This window comes from Chenopodium album, chromosome 22 (assembly GCF_948465745.1).
Source record: "Chenopodium album chromosome 22, dcCheAlbu1.1, whole genome shotgun sequence".
Lineage (NCBI taxonomy): Eukaryota > Viridiplantae > Streptophyta > Magnoliopsida > Caryophyllales > Amaranthaceae > Chenopodium > Chenopodium album.
The window spans coordinates 20746262-20773634 of record NC_137855.1 but is presented as its reverse complement, the minus strand read 5'-3'; the positions used below and the strand labels follow the sequence as shown (position 1 = coordinate 20773634).

The 27373-nt window shown below is 37.4% G+C and overlaps 1 protein-coding gene across 1 annotated transcript; it reads left to right on the top strand.

Moving 5' to 3' along the window:
- Positions 1-23474: 23474 nt before the first annotated feature.
- On the top strand, positions 23475-26894 carry LOC145605096 (NAC domain-containing protein 53-like). Its single transcript, XM_081661113.1, has 6 exons — positions 23475-23914; positions 24101-24378; positions 24501-24692; positions 25369-25848; positions 25926-26052; positions 26186-26894. The coding sequence occupies exons 1-6, from the start codon at positions 23743-23745 to the stop codon at positions 26605-26607; spliced, it is 1671 nt and encodes a 556-aa protein (XP_081517239.1). The 5' UTR covers positions 23475-23742; the 3' UTR covers positions 26608-26894.
- The last annotated feature ends 479 nt before the right edge of the window (positions 26895-27373 follow it).

Sequence of the window (27373 nt, the reverse complement as noted above, 5' to 3'; positions counted from 1 at the left end):
TTTCGAGAGGAACAACTTTCTGTGAAATGTCACTACCCCAAAAACTGACCAGAAGTGCCCGAAAATTGGCTTCAAAGATGGACGGGATGATTTGTGTAAAATTGAGGAGAAGAAAAGAAGAGAATTTGTGTGAAGAATGTGAGAGGTATGAAGGGGTATTTATAGGCTAGTATGAGCATGAATTATGGTAGGAAAATGAAGGAAGAATTATGGTAATTAGGGTTTAAGAGATTACTTGGAGAAGTAAGCAAAGATTTAAGGAAAGTTTTGATATTTGAAGGGATTGTGTATAATTGAATATGGAAGGTATGTATGTCATGAAAAATATTAAGGAAATTGGAATTGCTTGGGGAATAATTAAGAAGAATGAATGGCAACAAAATATAATAATTGGATATCAAAAAGATGGAGAATTAAAATTATGGAAAATAGGAGATTTTAGGGAGATAATTAAAAATACAAATTACCAAAATATTTTCCCAAAATCTTTATGGGATGGCCGAAATTATTGAGCTTTCCTAAGCTCATATTTTCAGCCTTCCTATTTAGTATTTAGGAATATATTTTGCTAGTTTTAAGGAATTAAAAATAATTGTGTAAATAATATATATTGTAATAAATAATTAAATAATAAAATACCAAATATTCACCAAATAATTTAACTTATAAAATCAGATTTTATACATAAGAAAAATCTGAAATTATTAGCTAAATAAATTATATTTTCGGACTTATTAAAATAATAATAAAATATAGCTTTTGCCTTAATTAAAATATCCGAAATTTATAAATAAATCCGGTTTTTAAAATAGGATAAATGGATAATAAATCTTATCCAAAATAATGATTAGTTTTCAAAATACTTTTGGCGCCAAAATTCAAATATTATTTTGGCTCCAAATAATAAATTTACTAAAATACCCTTTTTATAAAATAATTTCTAATTAATAATTAGGAAAATACGTATGAAAATACGGGGTATTACACCCTTTAAATAGGGAATATCCCCCATTTTGGGGGCACGTTCATTTATTACAATACCCTACATTCTCTCTCATAAGAGAAAACACCTGATCTTGAAATCCGAGAAGATCTCACTTTACTTTCCGCACCTTTTCACATTCTCTAACACGTTCTAACTTGATCGTCGGAGGCGGAGCTCCAACCACCCGGAGTTTCCGTTGTTTTGCAGGTACAGGCGCCACCGGACCACATCGAGCTGTAACTCTCCCAAGGGACCAAAACACCCAAAACATTTGTCGCCGTCTGTGGGGAGAGTACACTACTAGAAATAGGCTGCTTTCCGATGGACACGAAATTCCGTCGAAAACATCGGAAATTTTGATGGATTTTTATTCTGTCAGTTATTTTCGACGGATTTTAACAATCCTTCGGAAATTTACGACGGCATATAAATCCGTCGGAATATAATTATAATTATATATATATATATTTAAAAAAATGCAGCCTTGTTAAAACCCTAAACGTGCCCTCCTCCCCTTTAATTTCATTTCTACCCCTCTTCTCTTTCTCTCTCTTCCGCCCTTCTTTCCTTCTCTTTCTCTCTATTCCGCTTCTCTCTCCCCACCCCTTCTCGTTCTCTTTGCCTCTTCTCTTCCTCTCTCCTGCTCCATCTTCTCCTTCTTTCTTCTCTTTCCTCATTTCTCTTCTCTTTCTTGGTGTTTTTCATGGTCGAAATTAATGGTTTTTTGTTCAATTCTGACCATGAAAAGTGTAGATCTAGACTTTTCATGGTCGAATTTGACCTATTTGAACCAAATTCAAGAATTCAAAGCCAATTTCAGTTAATAAGGTATGTTTTTAGAGTCTTTTATTTTATTTTTTTTGTTTTTTTTAAATTTTTTCGGTTTTTGGTTGGTTGGTGTGGATGTGGTGGCTTCTGTGGTGACTTGGTGCCGTGGTGGTTTGGTTTTTTGGTCGGATTTGGTGGTTTGGTGCTGTGGTGATTTGGTCGGATGTGGTGGCTTGTGTGGGTCAGTCTTTGTGTTAGAATGTTAGGAGGGGTGGGTCGGTTAGAAGGTTAGGAGAGTGGGTCGGTTTTAGGTGAGTTAATTTGGGGGTGTGAGTTTGGGTGGGTTTGGTTAGGGGGTCGATTAGGTTGGTAGGTGGTTTTAGATGGGTGGGTTGGTTAAGGTGGATCTGGGTTTGGGACTTTGGGTGTGGGTTAGGTGGAGTGGGGTGGTGGGTTCGGTGAAGGTGAAGTGGAGTTGTGTGTTCGGTTAAGGTGAAGTGGTGGGAGATGGTGGGTGGTTATGGTGGGTGGTTGGAGGTGGTGATACGCCGCGCTGGTGGTGGTGCGATGTTTTTTTTTAATTGCATAAAATAACTTTCCGACGGATTTTACTATTCCGTCGAAAATTTCTAACGGATTTTACAATTCCGTGACGGACCTTTCCGATGCCTAAAAATCTCATATGACGGAATTTCCATCGAAAAAGGTGGTTTTTCCTACCAAGCCATTTCCGACAACCACTTCCGACGAAATTCCGTCGAAAACTCCTTTCCGACGAATTTTAGGGTGTAATTTTTCCGTCGGAAATGGGCTGTTTTCTAATATTGGTACCTCAAAGATGGCTCAAGAGTATGTACCACCTCCTGATCCCAAGGAACATCACCCTGAGGTCTATACAGACTAGGATGATGATAATGACCTTCAGGTCGAAACATATGTGGCCAAAGATAGGTCATTCATTTCTAGACACATCCGTCCCAAGGATAACCTGGAACGGGGTGACAGCGAAGCAAATACTATTAATGCTCCAGTTCAACTGGATGCCCAAGCGACAGGATCAGCTCCCGTCACCCGGGACAAACTCATGAAATTCATGAGTAACTTCAAGGGTGAGATCAAGGATCTGATCAACAAAAACAAGGCTGGCTCTAGCAAGGGTCAGTTGGCAAAGAAGACTCCTCAAGCTGAGAGGAGGAAGCCAGTTAAGGACAGGCAGCCCACTCCACATCCAAAGGAGAAGGCCGTCGCAACACTTGACTGGTCCAAAATCCTTCTGCCTTAGAATGGTCCGAAGAGGTACATCCGGCAAGACTAGCCAGGTGACAGCAAGAAATCAATCTCTGACGCTCGAGAAATAATCGAGCGCAAGAGAAACCAGCATGTGTCTGAGTCAGCCTCTACCTCGAGCTTCCCATATAGCTTCAAAGAAACATCAGCAAGGAATACCCAATCCTTGCTTGAGAGCCATACAGGCGATAAGTCTGTCGATACCGGTCCTCAGATCAGATGATTGGGTCAGCCCCCGTATGTTGCACAGGCAATATGGCCTCCTATATATGCATCTGGCCCTCTACGGAGGTTAGGCGGCATATAACAATGTCCAGCCCCTGAACTGGAAGCTTCGTCTGCTAAGGCTTGGTGAACAACCGTCTGCGCTTGTAAGGAGGGTGTCCCCATCGTAGGAGATCCTTCTCCTTAGATGCCCATGGCACTTTAGAAGCCTATGACTTTACACTTGTTAGGGTGTATTAGGATTTGAATTCCTGACTGTTTGGGGGACCTTGAATTAGAATTGATTCTATCATCACACTTTTTTTTTTATAAGAAACAAGTAGGGAGTCGCCAATGAGTTTTAGGAAAACTCATAAACCTTGTTCATGCCTTTCTCCCATGTGGAGTTCATGGAATAATTAGCACGAATCGTAAGTTTACCCATGCCCAAATTGGTCTACAGATCTTTGAAGTTGTCGATGTTGGCGACGTCCTCTTCGGCCGCCTCACCATCGGCAGCTTTCTCAACTTTTTCTTCTTCCATTTGGTGAGGAACACTCCTAAACTCAGAGGACAGCACTCTGTCCAAATCAGCTGCCTCGGCCGAGCTTGACCTCTAGAGTTGAGTACGCCTCTAGATGAGGGAACTTCTTCTTCAACTAAGGAACGTTTGCCCTTGTCTTTGGCAGTGGCAACTTGATTTCCCAAAGGAGGGGAACTGCGAATAGGCAGGGCAAACGGTTCTCTAATGGAGATTCCAGTCCTTGGTCTGTCCGCCCTGCCCTGTTGGAGATGGGGTTGTGAGGAAGCTGGGACGGACAGAACAGAAGCGTCCGCCCCAGAAGGGGTAGGATGGTTGTTGCGAAGTAGCAACTCGGCCTCATCCATGACCAAGTTGGCATATTGGGGTAACCTTAGTTCCGGCACTTGCGCGGACGATTCCGCAGCAGTAGAGGCGCCTTGTGCCCTTTGGCGTTCCTCAAAGGATTAAGTTACCTCCACGACCAGATATTGAGAGCTTGTGAAGGTAATTGTACGCGTGGTGGAGGCGGTTTCCACGTCAATACTGTTTGGGTCATAGGGGACCCTAGGGTGAACCAGACTACCGTCTGGGTTTCTGGCCGCATGGATTTCACGCATACACATGGTTCTTGCCATGTTCTCCTGTAGGGACAGAGAAAAATAAGTGGGGGTGAGTACGTACGCACTTGACATAGACTCACTCTAATGAGGAGACAACTCTTCTCCGTCCACTCTAGGCTCCTCGGTCCCAAGAGAACGGCCGGCCTCATGAGGAGAGTCGGACAAAGCCGAGTATTGAGCCAAAATTGAAATAAAGAAAAAGGCAAGTAAAGAATTAAAAAGGGAAATAAGCAGGCGGCCTACCTCTATACGTGTTGAAAACCTTTAAAAGTTCTTGATGTTCTTAAAGATTGACCAGAAAACTCAAAAAACGTCCGGAAAACTCAAATCTCACGGCGGATCTCTCAAAGTTTCAGGGGGGATAACTTTCTCTCTCTAAAACGCTCTGCCTTCTCTCTAGAATTTCTAAAGGAAATAAAGTGCCAAAATGAAGTCAAAGTCTTCATATATACAGGCTGAATTTATGGGGCAAAATAGTAAATTCATCTCTCCCACCTTAATATTCAAACGATAATTTTTTGAAAAAATTACTCTAAAAATTGGACGGTTGACGTTAGGGTTCCGTCAGTTCAGACGAAAACTGAGACACACGAGCAACGACACGTCTAAATAGATGGCAAAATAACGGAATCAAGAGCTTACATCTCAAAGACTTAGTGTCCAGAACTTTCAATGACCTAGCTGAGAAATTGCGTCCGTCTAGCTTCCAGACGCTCAGTCTAGAGAAAGTTGTCAGGCGGACGGAACATGGCCTGAGTTCCAGGGCGTACGCCCCTTCGATGAACGGATGATAAACGTCCGCCTCACCATGGATCCTAATCGTCCGAGGACGATGCCTTTAGTAATAAGACCCAATATGTGGTCAAGGGTGATCACCACATCAATGGACGGACACAACCTGTCCGCCCCATTTTCTAGCCCAAAGTTCTGTATATTTGGATGTCCAAAGCAAGTAGAGAATCAGAGGAGGCGGCCAGTAAGCGTACGAGCCACCCCCTCTGAGGGGCAAATGTTTAGAGTAAAAATACCCCAAGTACGTGGTCCAATCCCATAGTGACACGTGGCCCATTTAGAGGGGCGACACGTGTCCCTATGGGGAGATGACACGTGTCAGCTGCCCAAAGAACAGCTGAAATCAGCAAGAGAAAGGACCCTTATTACATCAGGGCCCAAATCCCAAGAAAAGTCCTTGAAAGCCGCAAAGCGGCGCCCCCCTATGACACGTGGCGCTCTCTGATTGCGCAGCCAATCACGTCACGAAATTCTAGGGTACAAACCCTAAAGGGGCACATGTTCCCACTCCTATAAATACCTCAATCATTTATGATGGGAGGGGTGGATTGTGGCATAACATTAAAAAGAGCATTAGAAGAGCTCCAACTTCTCTCTACTTTCTCTCTCTAGACTTTTGGTTTCCCGATCTTTAACTTGATCGTCGGAGGCGAATATTCCGATAAAGGAATATTCGTTGTTTTGCAGGTGTCCAAGTCTCGTTGCGGGAAGAACGTGACCAGTATCCGAGGAGACCACAAAAAACCCCGAAACAACCGCGACCTACTGAGTTACGCGCGAATACTGGTCACTAAAATGACCGGTATTCGGATTTTAATCTGTTTGATCATTTTTTCAACGGTTTTGCTTGTTATTAGACGTAATGGCCAAAAATTATCAAAATCCTTTTTAATTGCTTTGCATTTGTAGTTGATTTTCTTCTTTGATAGTTTTTTGCGTCATTTTGCATGCACACCGTGCTTTGTGCCTTCCCCCAGCATACGTTTTGAACGTTTTTTGTAAGTGTGCCTTAAGACGTTCCGTAGTGGTGCTTTACGTAAAAGCACCCATAGACAGGTTTGTCATTTTACTGTACAGACGTTATGTGTCTGGGTTTTCTTCTTTTTCACGTACGAAGCAAAAGGAAGGCGTTTTCATGCAGCGTAAAAATGCAAATGGTGTAGCATACCACGTAAAATTGTACGGCAAAGGTGTTGCGTAAAATTTCACCTCAGCCCAAGATTTAGATCTACCTCTCGGAACTAAAAGGTAGACTATTTACTATAGGCGTTAGCTCACAAGTCGACAGGCGCGCCGGACCTTCAGGAATATGCACTTCTTGAATGGAAGAAAATACGGTAGTTAGTGAGCTTACTAACTTACCGGACAATTAGGGTATCCGTCCACCCCCTGTATAAAGAGCGACTAGACGATGTCGCACCCATGTAGTCACGTGCCCCCAGTCCTAAGACACGTGTACTAATCTTGTGGACAAAACTTTTGAGAGAGTTGTTGACTTTCTTCTCTCTCACTGGATTTGGATATATGCCTCCATTCCTGAGACATGTATTTCTATCTTGTGGACATTCGGCTCGAATACCGGACCCGACTCGAATACCAGACCCCTTTTTGATTCGAATATCGAAAACCTCTTTTTATTCTTTTTACTTTGTTAAAGTCAGGCTAAAGTTTCAATGACATATCGAGGGACTTTAGACCAACGATGACATGATTGAGAGGAAATCATCCCCTTTTATTCTTTTAAAACCGATCTCTTCTCATGACTTGACATCACCCAGAATACCTTTACTTGTAAAAGCGTTCTACAATTGCAAAGGATCAATCTAGATTCTTTAGCACGTTAAGACTAGAAAAGACTTTCTCTAGCCTTACTAGCTATTTGTTTCAAACACTTAGCGAATCAAGGATCGTTTCGACATCCTTAACATTACTGGAAGATTCTCTATCCTTAGAGAACTTTGCAGAATGAGTCTTGGATTTATTTCCTTGACTACTTTGATCATCGTCTATTCTAGACTCGATCAAAGTGGGGGCTAACTGTAGACACCTACTTTTGGCCTCTTGTCCCGAAAAGGAAGTGCGATGATGTTACAAAAACCCATTCTTCATGCTAGATCAAAGTTGAAGTGTTTATGGACTACGAAAAGCATTATGAAGTAAGTTAAAACCCATATTTGAGACCAAGTTATCTTAGAGCCTTGTCGGATTACTAATTAAGCCTAAAACGTGTTCATAAATGTTTAAACTTGATTAATAACGGACCTAAATGCGTCAAATGCAATGATTGGAACCAATGGAACTTACATTGCTGAAATCCGAGCCAAACAGATACACCAACCATAAAATTCCCGTGCAAAGCCTATACATATGGATATCCCTTTCAAAGAGCTTTTCAACGGTATATTATAAGCCCAATTCCGAGCCAAAACGAAAAGGTTATGATCAAAACACTAAGCCGGGCCCTAAACCGACACCCTTGCACTCCAACGACCATAATGCTTGATCCATAACAGATTTTAACCTAATTCTAACGGCATAGGAAAGTAGACATCTAGAGATTTCCAATGATATCTCACACGCCTAAATCCAACTTTGCAATCAAAAGTTATGGAAGTTTTAAAAACGCATTTTTGTATAAGGCAAACCGCAAACAAGCGCAACTCAATAAGTTGCGCGCGCCTAGCGCGCGCGACTCTGAGAGTTGCGCACGGCACTCGAGCGCGACTCTGAGAGTTGCGCGCGCCATGTGACAGTGCGGCTCTAAAACCCTAAACTGAGATTCCTACGCCTATAAAATGGGTCTTCCCACAGCTCTAAACACACAAAATCAGAATTAAAAACCTTAAATTTCTAAAATCCCTAATCTCTCAAACCCTCTTACTACATCATACTACTTTTTCCTCTTTCTTCCCAACTACTCTTCAACCCTAATCCATTCATTGAAGCCCTTGGAGGTACAATGAAGAAAGAAGGTCCATAAACATCTAAGACAGAGATCTAAGCATACATAGAAGAATGGTTAGTTTCCTGAGCACTTAGATAAATCAATTTTCTTTTATTGTTTAAATAACTTTAATTGAATAATTAGTGTTGTTTGATCACTTTAAATAAACTTTTAATTAATTAATTCACATAGTACTCTTTCGTGAATCAAGACTAGAATTTGAATAATTAATTGTTGTTTTATCACTTAAGACAAGGCGAATATTGTTTATTTATTGTTCTCTTCACGAATTTGATTAATTAAGAATAACAACTTTTGCAATGTAATTCCTGCAATGTAACTTAGTTTTAGGTATCACGTTGCATATATTGTTTGGTGATGAAATTGTGCAAAAGGAAGAGCTAGTAGAGGCCGCATTAGGGCTAGGATCGCGATTCCCCTCTAAAGGGAACGTTATCTTGGTACCCTCGCTCCCGAACTCATTTCTGGTTTATGTAGACCAATTTGGGCATGGGTAAACTTATGATTCATGCTAAATATCCCTTGAACTCTAATTGGGAGAAAGGCATGAACGAGGTTTATGGGTTTTTGTAAAACTCATTGGCGACGCCTACTTGTTCCTTATTAAAAAGCGTGTATGATAGAATCATTTCTAATTTAAGGTTTCCCAAACAGTCAGGAATTCAAATCCTAATACACCCTAACAAGTGTAAAGTCCTAGGCTTTAAAGTGTCGTGGGCATCTAAGGAGAAGGATCCCCTACGATGGGAACACCCTCCTTACACAACCCTCCCACCCATCTTGATGAGCCTTAAGTGTATGTTTGTGACCCTTCAATCTATGAATACATAGACTCTTTTGAGGTAATGTCCTATTTGTTTTGTGAGAGTCATATGAAGATTTATAGATTTTTGATGAGTTCATCGAGAAAGCTTTTTGGGATTTAGATGAGTTATCGATGACTCTACCTCCACTCATCCACGGTTTTGAGGACTTAGGTTTTGAGATGGTTGAAGGAAAGGTTGTTTATTGTGGTGCAAAGGAGGATGAGGTTTGATGGGTGTCATAAATGGCACCCATTTGATGAGTATTTAGCTTGTTTTCACCTTATTTTCATAGCTTTCTTGCTTAATAAATGTTTAAATTTATGCTTACTCTCTCTATTTTACCTTTCTTCTCTTAATTTGTGGCTTTTATGCATTTCTATGGCTTTTCTAGTATTTTTCTCCTTTGTTTGTTATATTTCGTTATTTTAGTTGCTTTTCTTTTATTTTAGATTTTATAGATTTAGTTTTAACTTATTTTAGTTTATTTTATTTCATTTTCATTTTCATTTCATTTTCTTTCCTTTATTTTATTTTCATATTATTATATTTTCTTTCTTCTTTTTTTTGAAAGATATTATATTTTCTTTATTTTAATATTTTCATTTTCATTTTATTTCTTTTAATTTTATTTGTTGGTTTTAGTTTTATTTTACTTGATTTTCTTCCTTGGTTTTCATTGTGATTTGTAGGTGGTTGTTCCAAGTTCAAGTCCTTGCACTGTCAAGTTGCGCTCTCAAGCCGGGTAGTGTTGAACCCACTAAAAAGGTGTTTTGCTACCGCATACTTTAGTGTTCATCAACAGCGTGTTGTGAGGGTGATGCTCACGCCCACCGACTACTCAATCCCAAGCTACTTTCCTTGCTTCCCCTGCTCCTCCACACAACAGCAGCAATAACTCCAACAACAACACCTCCAATCACCACCAGCACAACTCCCTCAACCACTAGTTAGCCACCATCACTCATCTCCACTCAGCCACAACCGCAGTTCACTCCACCAGCCCACAACAATCCCTGCCACCCAAAACTATTTTTCCAATTCACCTATAATTACAACCACCAATTCAACCCCCTAACAACCGCACCTCCACCTGCCGCAACTCCCACCGACCTGCCACTCTCTAATTCCGCCACCAGTCAGCCACAATTACCACCACCATTCGCACTGCCTCCTTGCTTTCCCCCTGCTCTGCTGCAACAATTCACACCACCAATTCAAACACCAACAGCAGCAACAATTTCCGGCAACAGCACCAAGTAGCAGTCACCGCAAACGCACTCGATTCAGATTTCACTCAACGCGGCCGCGCTCGCAACCTTTGCGGCCGCGTGTTTGTGGGTTTGAAGGAGGTGCGTGGCAGGGGATTCAGTTTCGGCCGTTGATCTTAATGAATTTTGTTGATCGAACCTTGATGATGATGATTTGAGGGTGCGTGAGAAGCAGGGGATGATTTCCCCTTTGTTGGAGCAGCCAAACCAATTCAATTTTCCTCTTTATTTCTTTGTTTTTATTTCCCCTTTATTTTTAGTTTTCTTTTCCATTTTCTTATTTTATTTTATTTTCTTTTCTTTTATTTTCCTTTTCTTTTATTTTCCTTCTCTTTTATTTTCTTTTCTCTTTTATTATTCTTTTACCTTATATACCCATTTTTGGGTAGAGAGAGAAACATTTAGAATTACAATTAGAAGTAGAATTAGAATTCATTTTTCTTAGCTTAATTGAGAGCTTCTCTCTCTAGTTTTAGGGTTAGTTTTAGGAGTAAACTAGATGAAAGCCCGTGCGATGCACGGTTTTTTCATATATAAATCTCAAAATAATATATTTTCATATAGATTCTATGTTTTTTTTAAATTATTTGATTTATTTTACTATCTAAAAGTTTTAGACAAAAAAACACATAATATTTTTATTAAAGTGTGATTGCCTATTACAAAAGTTTTATAAAAAAATGTAATTTATGATTCGACTTTTTTTTATTGTTGTTTTGTATTTTATCGTGGTTGTTAATTATATGACAACTGAATTTAAAAATATGAATAAATTGTAAATATGATATCTTTCAAAAAAAAATTTGTAAATGTGATATTATTTTATCTGTTACTTATTAGGATAAAATCTTTAATATGAAACGATATTTTTTTATTTATAAATAATTTAAATCCTAAATCATTATTCGTTGTTTTTTAAAAGATAACTTTATTAAAAAATAATAAAATCATGTATACTATAGATAGAATCACCAACTTCGTTCACACCCATATCTTTTCCATCTAATCAAAATGGATAAATAAAATATGTTAGCAAAAATAAAATTTACCTAAAATTATTTTAAAAAATGTAAACGATTTATAAAGATATAATACCTCTTCGTACTTTGATTTTCCAATCATTTTTGATCGAATTTAATTCTCTGATTTAATTAGATCTACATGTAAAAACAAAATTCAATAAACAAAACATAAACATATAATCATTAAGTTTTCCAAATAAACACAATGTAAGCAATAATCACAAATATATACATTTAACACATGAAATTTAAAAATTAAACTAAGAATTACGCAACCATTGATGACGTAAAACGGACACAAAATTCGCTTGATTTGATTTTGTATTGATATGAGATTTTATGTGAGTCGTAGAATGCGTCACTTTATAGTGGTAGGCATCACAAATTTTAATTTAATTACAATTTAAAAATAATTTTATTTCTTATCATAAACACTATAAAGATTATCTTAGATATATAAATCCTATATCTAAAGATGATTTTTGTAAAAGATAAATTTTAGTTTTTAAATAAATTAAATCCTCATAAATCATTATTCGTTGTTTTTACCTACGTGGCAAATTTCTTAAATCCCATTCGTCGCTTTTTATTTAGGTGGCAAGTGAATTTTTTAATTCTAAAATAAAATAGAATTCTAATTTTTAATTGGTCAAAAATATACCTTTACTTATGTGGCATGCCGAATGCTCTCCAAAAATGCCTACTTTATTTATATATATTAGATTTTAGAGAGAGAAAGTGAGGAATTTCAATGGCGATTTAAGTGATTGAAGATTCAAGGTGACAATTGCATTGAAGATCATCAAATCAATCAATGAGGATTTCTAACTCAATCTCATTTTATTGCCTTGTTTAGTTAATTCATGTTTGTTTGATTGGATTTGGTTTGATTTTGATCTTTAATGCTTTATTAGAGTAATGGTTCTTCTTAGATTGTTGATTCTTGATTTCTTTAGTTGTAAGTTAATTTGATGATGTTGTTAGAGTAGTTGTTTGGTTAGGGATAGGGTAAAACTTGTATGATTGATTGATTGTGCTCAATTGAGGGAATTGTGTTGATTGATTGTTGATATTAAAGTGATTAATGGAAGTTTGCATGTGTGTGTTTAATTTAGGAGTGATCAACCTAGTTACTCACACTAGATTGCACTGTAGGTTCACATTGATACGGACAATTGATTTGTGGCTTACATTTGTCGATTGAGTTGATTTGTGACGTTCCTAGCTAGAGTTTCTCGTAGTTGACGCTCGTTAGACCTCTAGGAGAATAGCTCGTTGACTCTTTTGATTGAGCTTGCCGTTGGTCTTCACAACCATTGATTTACGCATGTTTCCTGGTTGGTATAATTGTCATGATTACTTGTTGATCCTAATCCCTAGCACTTTATTTGTTTGGTTTCTTTGTCTTAGTAGTTGTTAGTGTCCTCTTTTATGCTTAGACTTCGACCTAGCTAAGGCACATAATTGGAAGCACTTAGACATTATCGTTCCTTTGGGTTCGACACTTGGCTTACCTCTATACTTGTATTTAGGTTTGTTGAGTGTTTATAAATTTGTTTGGCTTAGGGAGGATTAGTCCAACGACCTAGTTCACCCCACGTCAAGTTTGATTCCCTTGGAGATTCTGAGCTTTAGGGAGATGTACATTGTGAGAGATCTTCATTTGAGGACTCTATGATTGATTTTTATGCCCTCATTGACGATGTGGGACCTTGTGTTGAGGGAGTACCTACCCCTTTGCCTATTTCTCATACCCCTTTTTCTCAAAGGTTTGACCACATCCCTTATTGTCCTATTTTTCTCCCTTCCTATCTCAAAGAGCCTATTGGGGACCCTCTTGTCTATGATGATCTTAATGTCCCTCATTCGTCTATTGTTGAGGAAAAGGGTGATGTTGTCACCCAAATATATTTTAGTGAGGAGGATTTGCTTTTTTCCTTTTCTTTCCATTGTTTTATTCCCCGTTCTTCTTTATTTTCTTGTTTTTCCTTTTAATCCTTCTTCTTCTTTCTTTTGGCACCTCCCTCCTCACTTGCGTGCAACAATCTTGTTGCACGTTCTTACCCCGTCATTTGGCTACCTTTTCTCTTTTGAAATGATTAGTAGTGCATTTGACAAGTTCTTACAATCGTTGCAATACTTTTTTACTAGAGCGGTCAAGCTTGGACCTTAAGCAAGCCTTTCTCGGGAAGTAACCCATGTTTTATTGCTTTCATTTTCTATTGTTTTTAGAATAGATTTTTCTCTCATGGAAATGTTTGTGTGCCTTTTGCTAGGTATATGACTCTATATACTTTGGTGCATTGGTTTGGATCAAGAATGAAGGAAAATTTGCACCACAAAGCTTGGGGTGCTAAATTGTTTTTTTTTTTTGGTGATTACTTGATTTTAGTGTTAAGATTTGGCCAATCTTTGCTTCATTAATTAGGAAAACCGCCAAATTTGAAATTTTAGCCTACCCTCACCCTTTTACCTTAACGTTACAACCTTGGGGAAAGTCCTTTTGACCTAAGTGGTTGAGTCATTCATCGGGGGAGAGAAATGTGAGTTTTAGCCTAAGGAGAAGGGATGCATAGTCAAGACGTCGAGTAGCCTAAAAATTCTCTTTTTCCGGTTACTTTGAGGAATCATTGGGATGCTCTCTAGAGGTTGGTTTGAAGCTAGTGGGGAGAACGTGGTAAGATCGTTTGGGATGAAAGTGGATTGTGAAAGCTAATTCATATGATCAGCATATTTATGTTTCAATCAACCTTGGGTATCTTGGAACGTGCACTCCCTTACTTGTTTAGAAAGAATTGCATTCACTTGTGCTTGTACATTTGGAAAATTCCTTTCATGAACATTTGTTTGCTTCTCTTGTATTTTGGCTTCTTTTCGTGCTTTGCCTTGTTTGTATTATTATGAGATTTATGGGTTAAACTCTTAGGAAACCTTTACAAGAGCATCATTCGCCCTCTAAGGTGATCTAGGGGTTTAAATGACTTGTCTGTAATTGCTAAAATTGACCGTGATTTCTACGAAAGTGAGTTAGTGTATATTCTTGTCTCATCTCTTCTTTTTTGTTTGTTTGAATAAGCTTCATCGTTTTCCATCCCTTGGTTATGTTTAGCTCGAGGACGAGCAAAAGATAAGCTTGGGGGCATTTGATGGGTGTCATAAATGACACCCATTTGATGAGCATTTAGATAGTTTTCACCTTCCTTTTATGGATTTCATGCTTAATAAATGCTTAGTTTTGTGCATTTGGTCTTTATTTTACCTTTTCTATCTTATTTTGTGACTTTTGTGCATTTCTACGGTTTTTCTAGTATTTTCTCCTTTATTTGTTCAATTTTGGTTATTTTAGTTGATTTCCCTTTGGTTTAAACAATCATTTGGTGGTCGGTAAATTTGTGGATGATCGTAGTTTCTCAGAGCTCCAAAGTCAAAAATGGGTTTCCGATCAATGGAAAAAATTTGGAATAATTTTAGTAGCGAATGTAGGAGATCGCTTTCTTTTTAATTGTACTGATAAAAAGGACATGTATGCCTTAATCAACCTAGGGACAGCCGCATATCAAGCCGCTCTTCTTGTCTTCAAGCTGTGGAACCCAGGTAGTTCAATTAAAGACATCGTGTTTGACCACGCAACCTTGTGGGTTCGATTGGACGATTTGCCGTTAAACTTACGCAAGGTACGTCCTATGGAGCTATTTCTTGAGAAATTGGGACGAATTGATTGCTTAGAAGTTCTTTCCCCTTTTACTGGCATTATTTGTTTAATTAGAGAAAAGTTGAGTATTCCTACTTTCAAGTCTTTACCTCCAGGATTCTTTCTAGCTCAATTGGAGACTGAACCTAAGTGGATGAATTTTAAATTTGAGAATATGTTTATATTCTGTTCTACTTGTGGGAAAATTGGCAATAAGAAAAAGAATTGTAGAGCATCTCTGGGAATGATTACGGCCTCGCTTAATTGTATTGGTAATTTTTGTGAAATTAGTGAAGATCTAAGTCCTAAACTATCGAATAAGAACATTGGCCTTGCAAGGATTGAGAAATTCAGGTATTCCAGACTAGATCTCTTCAGAGCATTTAAACCACTTCGCCAACATAATGAACAGAGCCATTCTACCTGCTCTCTTAAGAACTTCTCCACTTTAGGCAGAGCATCCGTCAATAAGTACTGTGGACTCTCTAGTGCTCAACCAATTTGAAGCAACAAAACTAAAACTTTATGCCTCACCCATGACCAAAACACCTTTTCCGAATGCTATCAACCTCATATCCAACCTCAAATCTCATCATTCAAACATCATCTTGCCAAGAAAACGTGAACCACCTGATCCCAACTATCCAAAAAATAAAAAAAAATCGAGATCAAATTATGGTGTTGTCTCGGCTTTAAGATTAGATTATTCATTCGTTGAAGCAAAACCATCTTCTAGGGCCTTTGTTGTCTCGCCTCCAGTTGATTTTGTTTCTTCTTCTACCATTATGGTCACAGTTCGACAGGTATTATTAATAGTGAAGGTGGCGTGGCGGATTTACCAAAGATAGTGTCTTTTGATGGTACAGGATTTGATGAGGCAATCCCTATGGATTGTACTTCTTCCTCGTCGCCTCCTTCTCTAGATATACTAGTGCCCAGCTCCCTCTCTTCTAGGCAATGTACTAGTGCAAGAAACTTTCCTAGGAAGCCTAAAGTCAGTTCTGGGTAAACTTATGGGTCAAGGAAAAGGGAAAGTTCGAAGTTGGTCCAAGAGTCATCGTACAACTAAACGGGCAAGCGATAAATTGGAACCCTCTGCTCTTCTAATTTCGGATTTTCTGGGGAATCAGTCAAATGCGGCAGGTGCTTTTTCTTGTTTGATGTTGTGTAAGAAGCGCAAGGGTTTCTTAGTTTCAGCTTCTACTACTCTTTCTTTTGAGGGTTCGGTGGTCCCCCGTATTGGGCCACCCAAGTCAAGATGAAAGTTGGTGCTTGGAATTGTAGGGGTTTAGGACAAGCGGACACCCCTAAAATTCCTTATATTTTGTTGTTAGTCCGCTCTTATGATTTAGACGTAGTTTTCCTTATGGAAACTATGCTATAGCGTTGCACAAAAGTTAGTGTCTTTGTCATTTTCGGGTTGTCGTGGTATGGATGCAGTAGGCTTAAGTTGTGGTTTGTTTATCTTTTGGCTTGCTCCGTTGGGATTGGTTCCAATGTTTATATCCCAAAATGTTATCTTGTGTAAATATGTTATGGGTGAAGTAACAAATTATTATATGTTTGTGTATGGTGCGCCACATATTTCTAATAGGCTGGAAGTTTGGAATACGAATCCTGAACTCATAGATGCTTACGCAAATGTGATTCTTCTAGGCGATTTTAATGTAACACCCCAATAATTCTCTCTTTAAACCTCTGAGGACCCTGAACAATATTTAAGAGAATTATTGGCGTGCTACCGCCACGTGTTCAAACGTTAAGGCTTTATCAGAAAATAGCAGCGGAAAAACTAAATCAGTTATAAATAAGTTTCAAAACCAACGAATGAAACCAAATTAAGTCATACAACTTAGAACCATTAAGGCCCTTATTCAAAACCCAATAAAAGTAGTAAGTGATTAAATTCAGTGTTCAAATAAATTCAAACTCAAAAGAAATAGTGTCGAATAAAATCGAATTAAAATAAATTCAAACTTGCAAAAGAAATAAAATGAAACAACCAACTCTCTACTCAAGATCCCACAACCCTGATGAATGCTGCATGTGTAAGAACCTGTGGTAATTCTGCTCCCCAATATTACAAGTGTAAAAATTGGATCGTCACAGGGTCATTGAAAGGCGAAGGCCATGACCAAAGAAAGACACACAAAGCACGCAATCAGCAAAGCTGAGTACATACAAGCTGCAAAATAAATTAAGAATTCCATAACATGCTACTAATAATCAATCATCATGCATCATTAAATTATAGACTCAACACACGACTCAACTATTTATATTACTAAGACTCCATTAATTAATAATAGGTAAATCATTATTTTTATTCATTGGATTACGCAATAGACAAGGTTGTCCAACCCATGCTCCATTTGGAACATCAATAAAAGAAAAACCCCATGCCTCCTTTCGGAAACATCAATAAACATCCAACGACCACGGGCGCGACTCCGTGACCGTAGTTAGTATGAGATCTCACCTAACTCCTAGTTTTAAGAAAAATATTTGAAATAAGAGACTCGTAGATCAGACGGCCTCGAGAAAAGTACACGGCTAATACCCCATGTACCCCAACCCCTGACTGTCATTACTCCAGAAGTGCACCAATCCAGAGTTTTATTGCTCATCCATCTTGCACTTTACGTGATTTACAGGTTTAGACTTGGTGATGACTCATATGCATAACAATACAATCAATCCAATATCAATTCAATCAAGTAAAGCAACTTTTCAATTTCAATTCTTGATTTATTAGTGGCAAGCAACATTTATTATTTATTCCTTTACTACCTCGGTGTATAAAACACCTTGAGTGCATAAGACACCCCAAACTCTTAACCTTGTCTTATAAGACATGAACCATTCCTTTACTCATCCTATTTCATTAAATCATGAATGAGTAATAATTAAGTCATTTCACCAATCACATACCTTTGCCTCTAAGCGCACCTTGCATAATTAGAACATAACCAATAATTACAATAAGGAATAGTGCACGTCAAAGGAAATTCACAATGTATAACCAAACAATTTAACCCAGTCATCCCTAGACATGATACTAAGTTCTCGATCCGTCCTTAAACATGCACCTAAAAGCAAGGTTTTGTAACTTGTACGTACCTTGAGCAAACGAATTGGTATGCCACTTTACTAACTAGAAATCACCTTCAATAAACTCCTCTCCTAAGCCAAATAATAACATCTCAATCAATACCCAATCAATTAAATTTACAGCAATACTAACTTACTTTAAAACCTTCAAAATCCAAATCAAACAACACTTTAAAACCTTCCCTTTTGTTAAAATTAAAGGCTTATATATAGTTCTTTAAATTTTTCTTCATAAAAACCTTAAAATACACTCTTATACATGAAATTACAACAAGTTCAAAGTCTAATAAAAATCTGAAAATTATATAAAAACCCCTAAAATCTCTCTTTTTAATGGGTGATTAAACCCTCTTTATAAAACATCAAAAGTAGTACTTAGAAACTATTTCCAACACTTGAAGCTTCAATAAAAACATATATTTATGCTTAATTAACTTTAAACATAATTAATTTTATTAATCAAACTCAAGGATAATATTTTAAGTATGTAAAAACTTCGTTAAAATCAAAAACTGCCCGAAAATCATATTTAAAGGCTGAATTTGGCCTCGAGAGGGTGGTGCTCACTACCATAGGTAGTGAGTCTTTCTTAAAACGTAGTTTCCACATGTAAAACACTACTTTTTTGTCAAAATCGGATGAGTTTAGAACCTGATCGGGATTAAAACGGGATTAATATTAACGAACGGAAATCTAAAAATTAAAACACGAATCTATGTGTTCAAAATAATCTGGAATTAAGTTAAACTAATCAGTAGTTATAATCACCAAAATTTCAAAACATCATTACTATAAAAGCCCTAAATCAATTGTTCATAAAAACCCTAAAATCATGATTTTCAATAAATTGAAACCCTAGGTTTATAATTCATAAAATATGAAATTTATAACATAAATATAATCTGAAATTTATAATCTTTATACCATTAAAATATAATTTGATACTAAAAATATAATCTTTATACTAAAATCAAAACCCAAAACAATTAAATTAACATTAAGCAAAATAATGAAACAAAGGAGGATGAAAATAAGACTAACCTTTTTGTGTGGGAAATTTTTGGAGATTCATGGGATATTTATAGGAGAGAATTATTGTAGGGTAAAAAGAAAGATTGGGCCTCATAAAAATAATGGGTCGATTAAGTAAACAAATGGGTTAGGCTTGTATGATTGGACATAAATTGTAGAATAAAGGTGCATAAAATAATTTGTTCAAATAATTTTCGACCCAGATTAATAATTTGAAACTTTTGAAATTAAATTATGAAAAATAACAAATAAATTTTATAAATAAAATAAATTTTCATTTATAAAATATTTAAAAATACGGGGGATTACATTTAATCAAGTTGAATTTTTTTTCGGATAAAGTAGGCGGTAATGCCTTGATTCCGGGACAAATGGACTTTACTCAATGGCGTTTGGATTTGGATCTTGTGGATATCCCGTTTTCGGGCCCACAATTTACTTGGACTAATACTAGAATTGATTCGGATCCAATCTTGGAACGTTTAGACAGAGCTTATGTACTTCTTCCTGGCTTACAGATCATCTGGATGCCTTCATCAACCTATTTTATTCTCGGATCATGCTGCTATCATTTTCCGGGTTTCAATAGAGGATACTAGAATTCAACGACCTTATTGGATAGAAAATTGGTGTTTATCGACAAAGGATGTTCATTCTATAGTTGACTCTGCAGTTTCAATGGTTGTTGTTGGTTCTCCGACGTTTTCTCAGTCACACAGGTTATCTCTCATTAGAGTTCGATTGTTAGCTTGGTGCACTTCTCATAAACAATTGTTAGGTATTGATTGAAAGTCTCTTGCCTTATTTGTTAGTCAAGAAGCTTCTAGCTTGCATACTCGTATAGGTCGATGTCTCTTTTTCACTACACGAGTGGAAAAGGTTGCAGAGGCTCAAGATGCTTTTATGTTTTGGCGTCAGCGTGCGAAAATTAATTGGGGCACGAATGGAGAGAGAGTCATTCTTTTCTCCTTTTTTCTTTGGTTCAGTCTCGTCGACGTCATAATAAGATTCACAGTTTGAAATCCTCTGATGGTTCTTAGGTTACTGATCCTGTAGGTATTAAGTCAATGGTGCTTTCGTTTTATAAGGATTTGTATATCGTTCAGGATTCCTCTCCGATGTCAGAGTTATCTTGGTGGGATGAGATTCATCTTCCTTCTCTTTCATCAAACCAGCAGAAATAGTTGTTAATCCCCTTTTCAGCTCTGGAAATTAAGGAGGCCATGTTTGGTATTGATGACAATAAAACTCCAGGCCCGGATTCGGCTTTCATTGGCAGTTGGTCGGTCCTTTGTAGTTAGTGTAGGAGTTTATAGGTACTACGTAGCGGAAATAATATGAATCATATTCAATTAAGCACCTAATCCTAAGAATCACATGCATAACTACACAAGACACATAATCATACCTTTGAAGCGTGAATTCCACGTAGCTATCCGACAGGCAAATCAAGGAGAGAATAGAGCCCCAAGTGTTGCTCTTCTACTTAGTCCACAAGATTCGAACGAGCCGTCCACCAATACTAAATTGGTCGAGTGATTGAGGAAAACCGCGATCACCACCTTTTTGGACAATTGACCACGGCACGAATCACCACAACCACGAGAAACCACCGTGCGCCGAGGAGGAGGAGGAGGAGGAGGAGGAGGAGAGAGCCGTGTGAGAGAAGAGTATGAGAGCGGTTGGGTTTCGTGTTTGCTAATTAGGGTTTGATCAAATGATCAGTTAATTTTTTTTATGCAAACCTAGGCACCTAGTCTATTTATAATCTCATTATAATTAGACTAGGGCATGAAGCCCAAAAGCCCTCTTAATCCCCTACATGGCTGGGCACCTAGAGTGATGAGGCCCATGATGGGCCTCATCCTCTAATGCTCGATCTAGCCCCTTTGTGTGACCTTATAGGACCCGTACATTTGGGCTTTGAACTATTGTACTAGCCCAAAGATCATTAGTACCTCTAGCTATGGAAAAACGACGACCCAAATGTCCGGACTTAATTATCTCCATAATTTGATCCAATTATATATCTAGTAATTGCACACGACGAAGACATAACTCCTTAAGAATGAAGATATGTGTTTTTTTATTAATTTTTATTTTATTTTTTCTGTTTTTGTTAATTTTTGGGTTGTTTTTTTTTGCGAAGGAGGTGATTTTAGGTGGGTGGTGTGGTGGTTTTAGGTGGGTAGTGGGGTGGTTCAATCGTTTTAGGTGGGTAGGGGGTGGTTTTTGGTGTGTGGTGGGGTTTTTTTAGGTGGGTGGTGGGGTGGTGGGCGGTTATTTACCACAGTATTAATTTTTTTTTGCAGATTTAATTTTTTTTGTAAATTTTGCAGATTTAATTTTTTGTTAATTTACAATTTTGTTTAAACTTTTTGCAGATTCAAGTAATTCAAAGAACGATTTTTTAATTGTAAATTAACAATTTATTGATGAATATATATGTGATTTATATGTATATTATGATTATATTTAAGTGTATCCTAATTTTTAAGTGAAAAAAATGAAAAAAAAAATTATTTTATTGCATTATTGTCATCGGTTAACCAGTGCCAATATTAAAGAATTGCCACCGATTAAATGGTGCCAAATTAAAGAATTGCCACCGGTTTTGAACCGATGGGCATTTGAGGGGTGCCAATAATAAAAAAAAATGCCACCGGTTCAAAATCGGTGGCATAGGGGGTTTTTGAACCAATGGGGATTTGCATTTTTCTACTAATGTACAGGTTCAAAATGGACCTATCTCCATTTGACACGTGGCTCTCCTAATTACTCGAAAACAAAGACCTTCAGGTCTTTTATTCAGAGAAAGCCACAAAGCGGTGCAACCCATCAGTCCTAGGTTTCCGCGACCTAGACAAAGGTACAAATCCCAATGACCCTATATATAGAAGATTCCCGCATTTTAGGGGCTCGTTCATTTATTACAAAACACAAAATTCTCTTACATAAGAGAAAACATCTAATCTTGGAAATTCGAGAAGAACTCGGTTTTTCTTAGTCCGCATCTTTTTACATTCTTCGACCGGTTCTAACTTGATCATCGGAGGCAAGGCTCCTACCAGCCGAAGTCTCTGTTATTTTGCAGGTATAGGTGCCTAGAATCCTAACTTAGCAACGTAACTCTCTAGAGGGACACATAAAACCCCAGAAAAAAAACCAATCCAGGGTTTCTACTAGTTGTTGGAGTGTAAAGTGAAGATAGGGAGGAGTCCCTTGACTTTCGGCCACCTTTATTCACCATTCGAAAATTTGGTTATTCACATACTTATCTCTTCAATAGAGTTTCATGAGGCTGGGCGTAGACTCGACCTCGAATAATTATCTTTTCTGACACTCGACCTCGAATAATTATCTTTTCCTCAGAAATCGGGAATTAGTTGTTGCCTTTGTCGCTGACAATGGCTTTTGTTGCTAACGATACAATCTATCGTCGACTAGAGCCATCCTAATATTGCCGCTTACATCCCATTTTGCTGTTGTCGTCGACCAACCTATTTAAAAAATTGCCCTTAACAGAGACGAATTATATAAAGTTCCACATGACTTTACATTATGACATGAAATCACAAAATGTAATCAAAGCAAATTAGGTGAAATGGTGCACAAAGTCAAACTGAGTCATGATGAACTATGATTTTTGCTACTCCGTCCGTGTTTTTTTAAGTGTTACACTTACAAAATCCGGCCGTGTTTTAAAAAATGTTACACTTCCTATTTAAGAAAAGAGTACATTAAAAATATTATATCTCTCTCCTCTTATGGTCCTCACTCAAACCTACTACTCCATCCGTTTTTTTTATATGCATCACTTTGACAATTGCACTATTCACATACCATGGCCGACTTAATTTTTTCACCTCTAAAAAATGAATAAATTTTATTATATTATATATCATTAGATTCGTCATAATGTCTAGTTATTTGTTACAATTTTTACTAATACACAATTAAAGATATATATGGTCAAAGTAACGCCTCGGCAAATGTGCCGTTCAAACTGGTGCATATAAAAAAAACAGAGGGAATACTACTTTTTTTTATTATATCTTTCATCTCATATTTATTGCTTTTCAATAAACTACTAACCTTACCGTATTTCTTTTACAATATTTTGATACTCCAACAACCCCATTTACCTCTTAATTTATTTAAATCAATTAAATTACCTGAATTTATGTACCGGTCAAATATAACACTTAAAAAAACACGAATAGAATAAAATTGAATAAAGTAAAAGTAGCCATCAAAGTGACCCATACCCTGACGTTGAATCCTCTTCCGATAATCTCCCAGTCAAGCACTCAATGATCAAGGATTTAAGGTTAAGAAAGTAGAAACATGCAAGTAAAGGTTGAAAAAATAAATAAAAATTAAATAATGTAAATAAAGGTACACAAAATAAATCTCCCAAACATTCTCCCAATTCCCCAAACCCTTACAACAACAATGGCACGTAACTTTGTTCGACCCTGCGACATCGACTGACCCGAAAACCCTAATCACCAAATCCTCAAATCTCAGCCATTTTCTCTCTCTTCAATCACCCCAAAATTCTTCTCAACAATTCAATCACAATCGCAATTAATTTAATCCCTTTTTTACTTTTCCGATTTTGTAATATTTGATTCGATTCAATTCAATTCAATTCTGTTGAATTTGATGGGACGAAATTCTTCAGCTTCAACATCTCTTGCGCCGGGTTTTCGATTTCACCCGACAGATGAAGAACTCGTATGGTATTATCTGAGGCGCAAGGTTAGCGGCAAACCCTTTCGTGTCGATGCAATCTCTGAAATCGATATTTACAAAGTTGAACCCTCTGATCTTCCAGGTTACCCATTTCTCGAATCTCTTAATTGCTTCTTCTTTTGTAATAAATCATAGAATTTCATAAACTTGGGCATTAATTTCTGAATTTCGTAATTTAGTTGTTGATAATTGATTGTTTTGATGATTTGATTTTAGTTAGTTTGTGTTCCTTTGAATATTTTAAGGTTATATGTATTGATTTTATTAGGATTGTCGAAGTTGAAGAGTAGAGATCTAGAGTGGTATTTTTTTAGTGCACTGGATAGGAAATATGGTAATGGATTGAGGACGAACCGAGCAACGAATGAGGGGTATTGGAAAACAACCGGGAAAGATAGGCCTGTTTACCATAAGTCTCGTGTTGTTGGGATGAAAAAAACGCTTGTTTACCATAAAGGTAGAGCTCCACGCGGCGAGCGGACCAATTGGGTAATGCATGAATACAAACTCAATGATGATGTGCTAGAGAAGGCTGGTCATATGCCGGTGAGGATATATGTTTGCTTGAACTTGATTAATGGGTTGGTTTGTTTCTTTATTATTAATTCATATGTTTTAGTATATGAAATGGACTATGGTGTATTGATATAGTGTTTACTGCTGGGCAGGAAGGGTTTGTTTTGTGCAGAGTTTTTCAGAAAAGTGGAACCGGACCGAAGAATGGGGAGAAGTATGGAGCGCCACTCGTTGAGGAAGAGTGGGAAGATGACAGTTTGGAAGATGTGGTGCCTGCCGAGGTGTCTTTTGAAGATCCCTATGTTGATGATGATGCATTCATTGAACAGAATGATCTGGACCAGGTTTATCTTTTATCTCCTATTTTGTCTTTTTGGTCGGATTATTTCACTAAAAATGTTTAGGAACTTACAGAGTAGTTTGTTTTGAGATCCTATCAATTCTTGTAAGATAGCTACTTAGCTTTAATTTTTATGCTCAAAGGACTTGTTTTGACAATCTATTTTTTGACAACGGAGAATATCTGCTTTTTTGGGTACATAGTCAGCAAGTGAACGTTCGCTAGCATGAAGATACCTGATAAATCTTTATTTGAAAGAGGTTCTCTCTGGTGGATTTAAACTATTTTGTTGCTACGCTTTTTAGTTGCCTGCTATTTGTGACACTAGGTCATTACAAATCTTGTGGTATAATTGTACCTGCTTTATTTCATTGGTAGGATTTTCTGATTTTGATGGTATTGCAAGCTTTGTCCATGTCTCTCTTGTTTGATGGCTGCGGTTGAATTGACTTGATTTTATGCAACGCACATAGGTTTTCCTTTTTTGCTGTTCACATTTTATTTTTTGATAGAAATATGATCACGAAGTCATGATTTAGTTTTTTTGGATAGAAATATGGTCATTTTTGGATAGAAGTATGGCCAATAGTTAATACCGAGCTGTTCTTCTGGATTTTGAATATGTTTTCTTTTTGTAATGGCATTGCTGTTTGCAAGTGTTTTAACATCGCTACTGCCAGGTTGTTGATTGCCAACTCCCAGCAAATGTTCCCTTTCCTGTCAGCTTCAACCCTGTTGATAGCAACTACTATCTTGAATGTTCCCAGAATGTGACTGGAGCTGAACAAGCTTCCGTTGTTGGGGAGTCTGAAGGTAAGTGTAGTTTGCAGGTTCTGGATGGCCAGGAGTTTTATGATCTTGGGCAAGATGAGAGCACTGCATTTCTTGTGAAAAATGAGCATATGGCTCAACCAAATGACTTGAGTAACCAGGCTCCTGGCGATTTGCTGGACGATCTACTCTCTGGTAATGCACCCCCCGAGGATGGGCTTTTCCTGGATGCTGTTGACTTTCTGGAACCTGTTCAAGAAGATACCCATGATTTTGATGTTCTTGGATCATATCTGGAAGATGATTTTGATATTGGACCATATCTTAATTTTGATTCTTCTCCAGAACAGATCGGTATCGATGCTGATCAAAGTTTCTCCTTCAAACAGGTAATCAATGCTGCTTAAACTTAACTGTACGCTAATAGAATATTATTTGCAAGCTCTAACTGTTTATTGTTCTGCAGAATATGATTGATACAACTTGGCAAGTTCCTTCAGGAAGTCAACTAAACGAAACAGGTGATGTTGATGACGTTGCATCATCTTCCAAGCAAGTGATGGAAAATTCAAAGGCTAAGCCATCTAAGACTGGTGCGAAACTGTGGATATTGCTTTTATATGGCTCTGTTTTTTAATCCTGCATTCTAATAATTATTAATTTCTGCTGTTTTTCCTGTGCTGATTTTCTCTCATCTAAATGTTTTTGATGAATGTTCTTTTGCAGATATCCAATATCCTTTCCTGAGTCAGGCAAACCGTTTTTTGGGGAATATCCCTGCTCCACCAGCATTTGCTTCAGAATTGCCTTCCAAGGACGTGGCTGCACGTTTGAGCGCTGCAGTGCAGGCTTCTACCACCCCGAATGTGACTGCTGGTATGATCAGAATAAGGGACACGCCTATTGGGATCATCAGAAGTGGACTGGCAGGACTACATTGGTCCTTTGACAAGACTGGTAATGTCAATGTTCTCCTTTCCTTTGACCTCCCTGAGGTTGTGAACCCTGTGGGACTAGAATCATTGACGGGCTTGTTATCGAGCAAGATTTCTACAGCAACTTCTCACGGATGGTTAAGCTTTATGTTTTTCCTGTTCTTTGCTTTTGCTGCAAGCGTCAAAGTTGGTTTATACATCTATGCAAAGTAACAGCAATTTTGCAGCAGAATTAGAAAAACAGAGAATTATGCTTTTGTCTTTATATTCCAGAATTCGGGATACCCTTAAATTTTATTTACTTTTGCCGTAATGGCCTAATGTAGAGTAAAGATTGATACTCTCGGTTCTTCTATACTGTTTATTTGACACATTCTCGTTTATCCTTTATTTAGTAGCTGTCATGTGGTAAAACATGATGTATAAATCTGCAGACTGCAGGTAATATTAGACTGGAAAATATTGTGTTTTTAATTGTCATTTTGTTATTTTATGTGCAAGTATCAAAGAGCTAACATGTATCATGCTAATGTGAATTCTAAAATTCATATAATAATTAGGTATTTGTGTTAATTAATTTTATGAGGTATTCGAGTTGGTTGATGTAAATTCTAGAAAGGTCCTTGTACGTAACACTACCTAACTTCTACAGAGTTTTAATTGTGCTAATTGTCTTCAGGGGAAATACAAATTCGGTTTACCCTAAAAATGCTACTATCTTAAATCGCTATTAAAGTAGTGGTTTTTCCTTAAAATTGAACGTTAATATAGAAAGTTTGTATATCAGCCCGATTAATTAGCTTTTTTGAGTAGTGTTCACGTGTTCTCCCAGTGACCTTTGATTTTGTGGCGTACTACGCAAGTTTACAGCACACAATTGTGGAATTTTGAGACTAGCTACGATTTTGGATATCTTTTTGCCACGATTTGTCGAGGAAGTATAAAGGGAGTGTTGTGAGACATAGTAAAGTGTCTCACA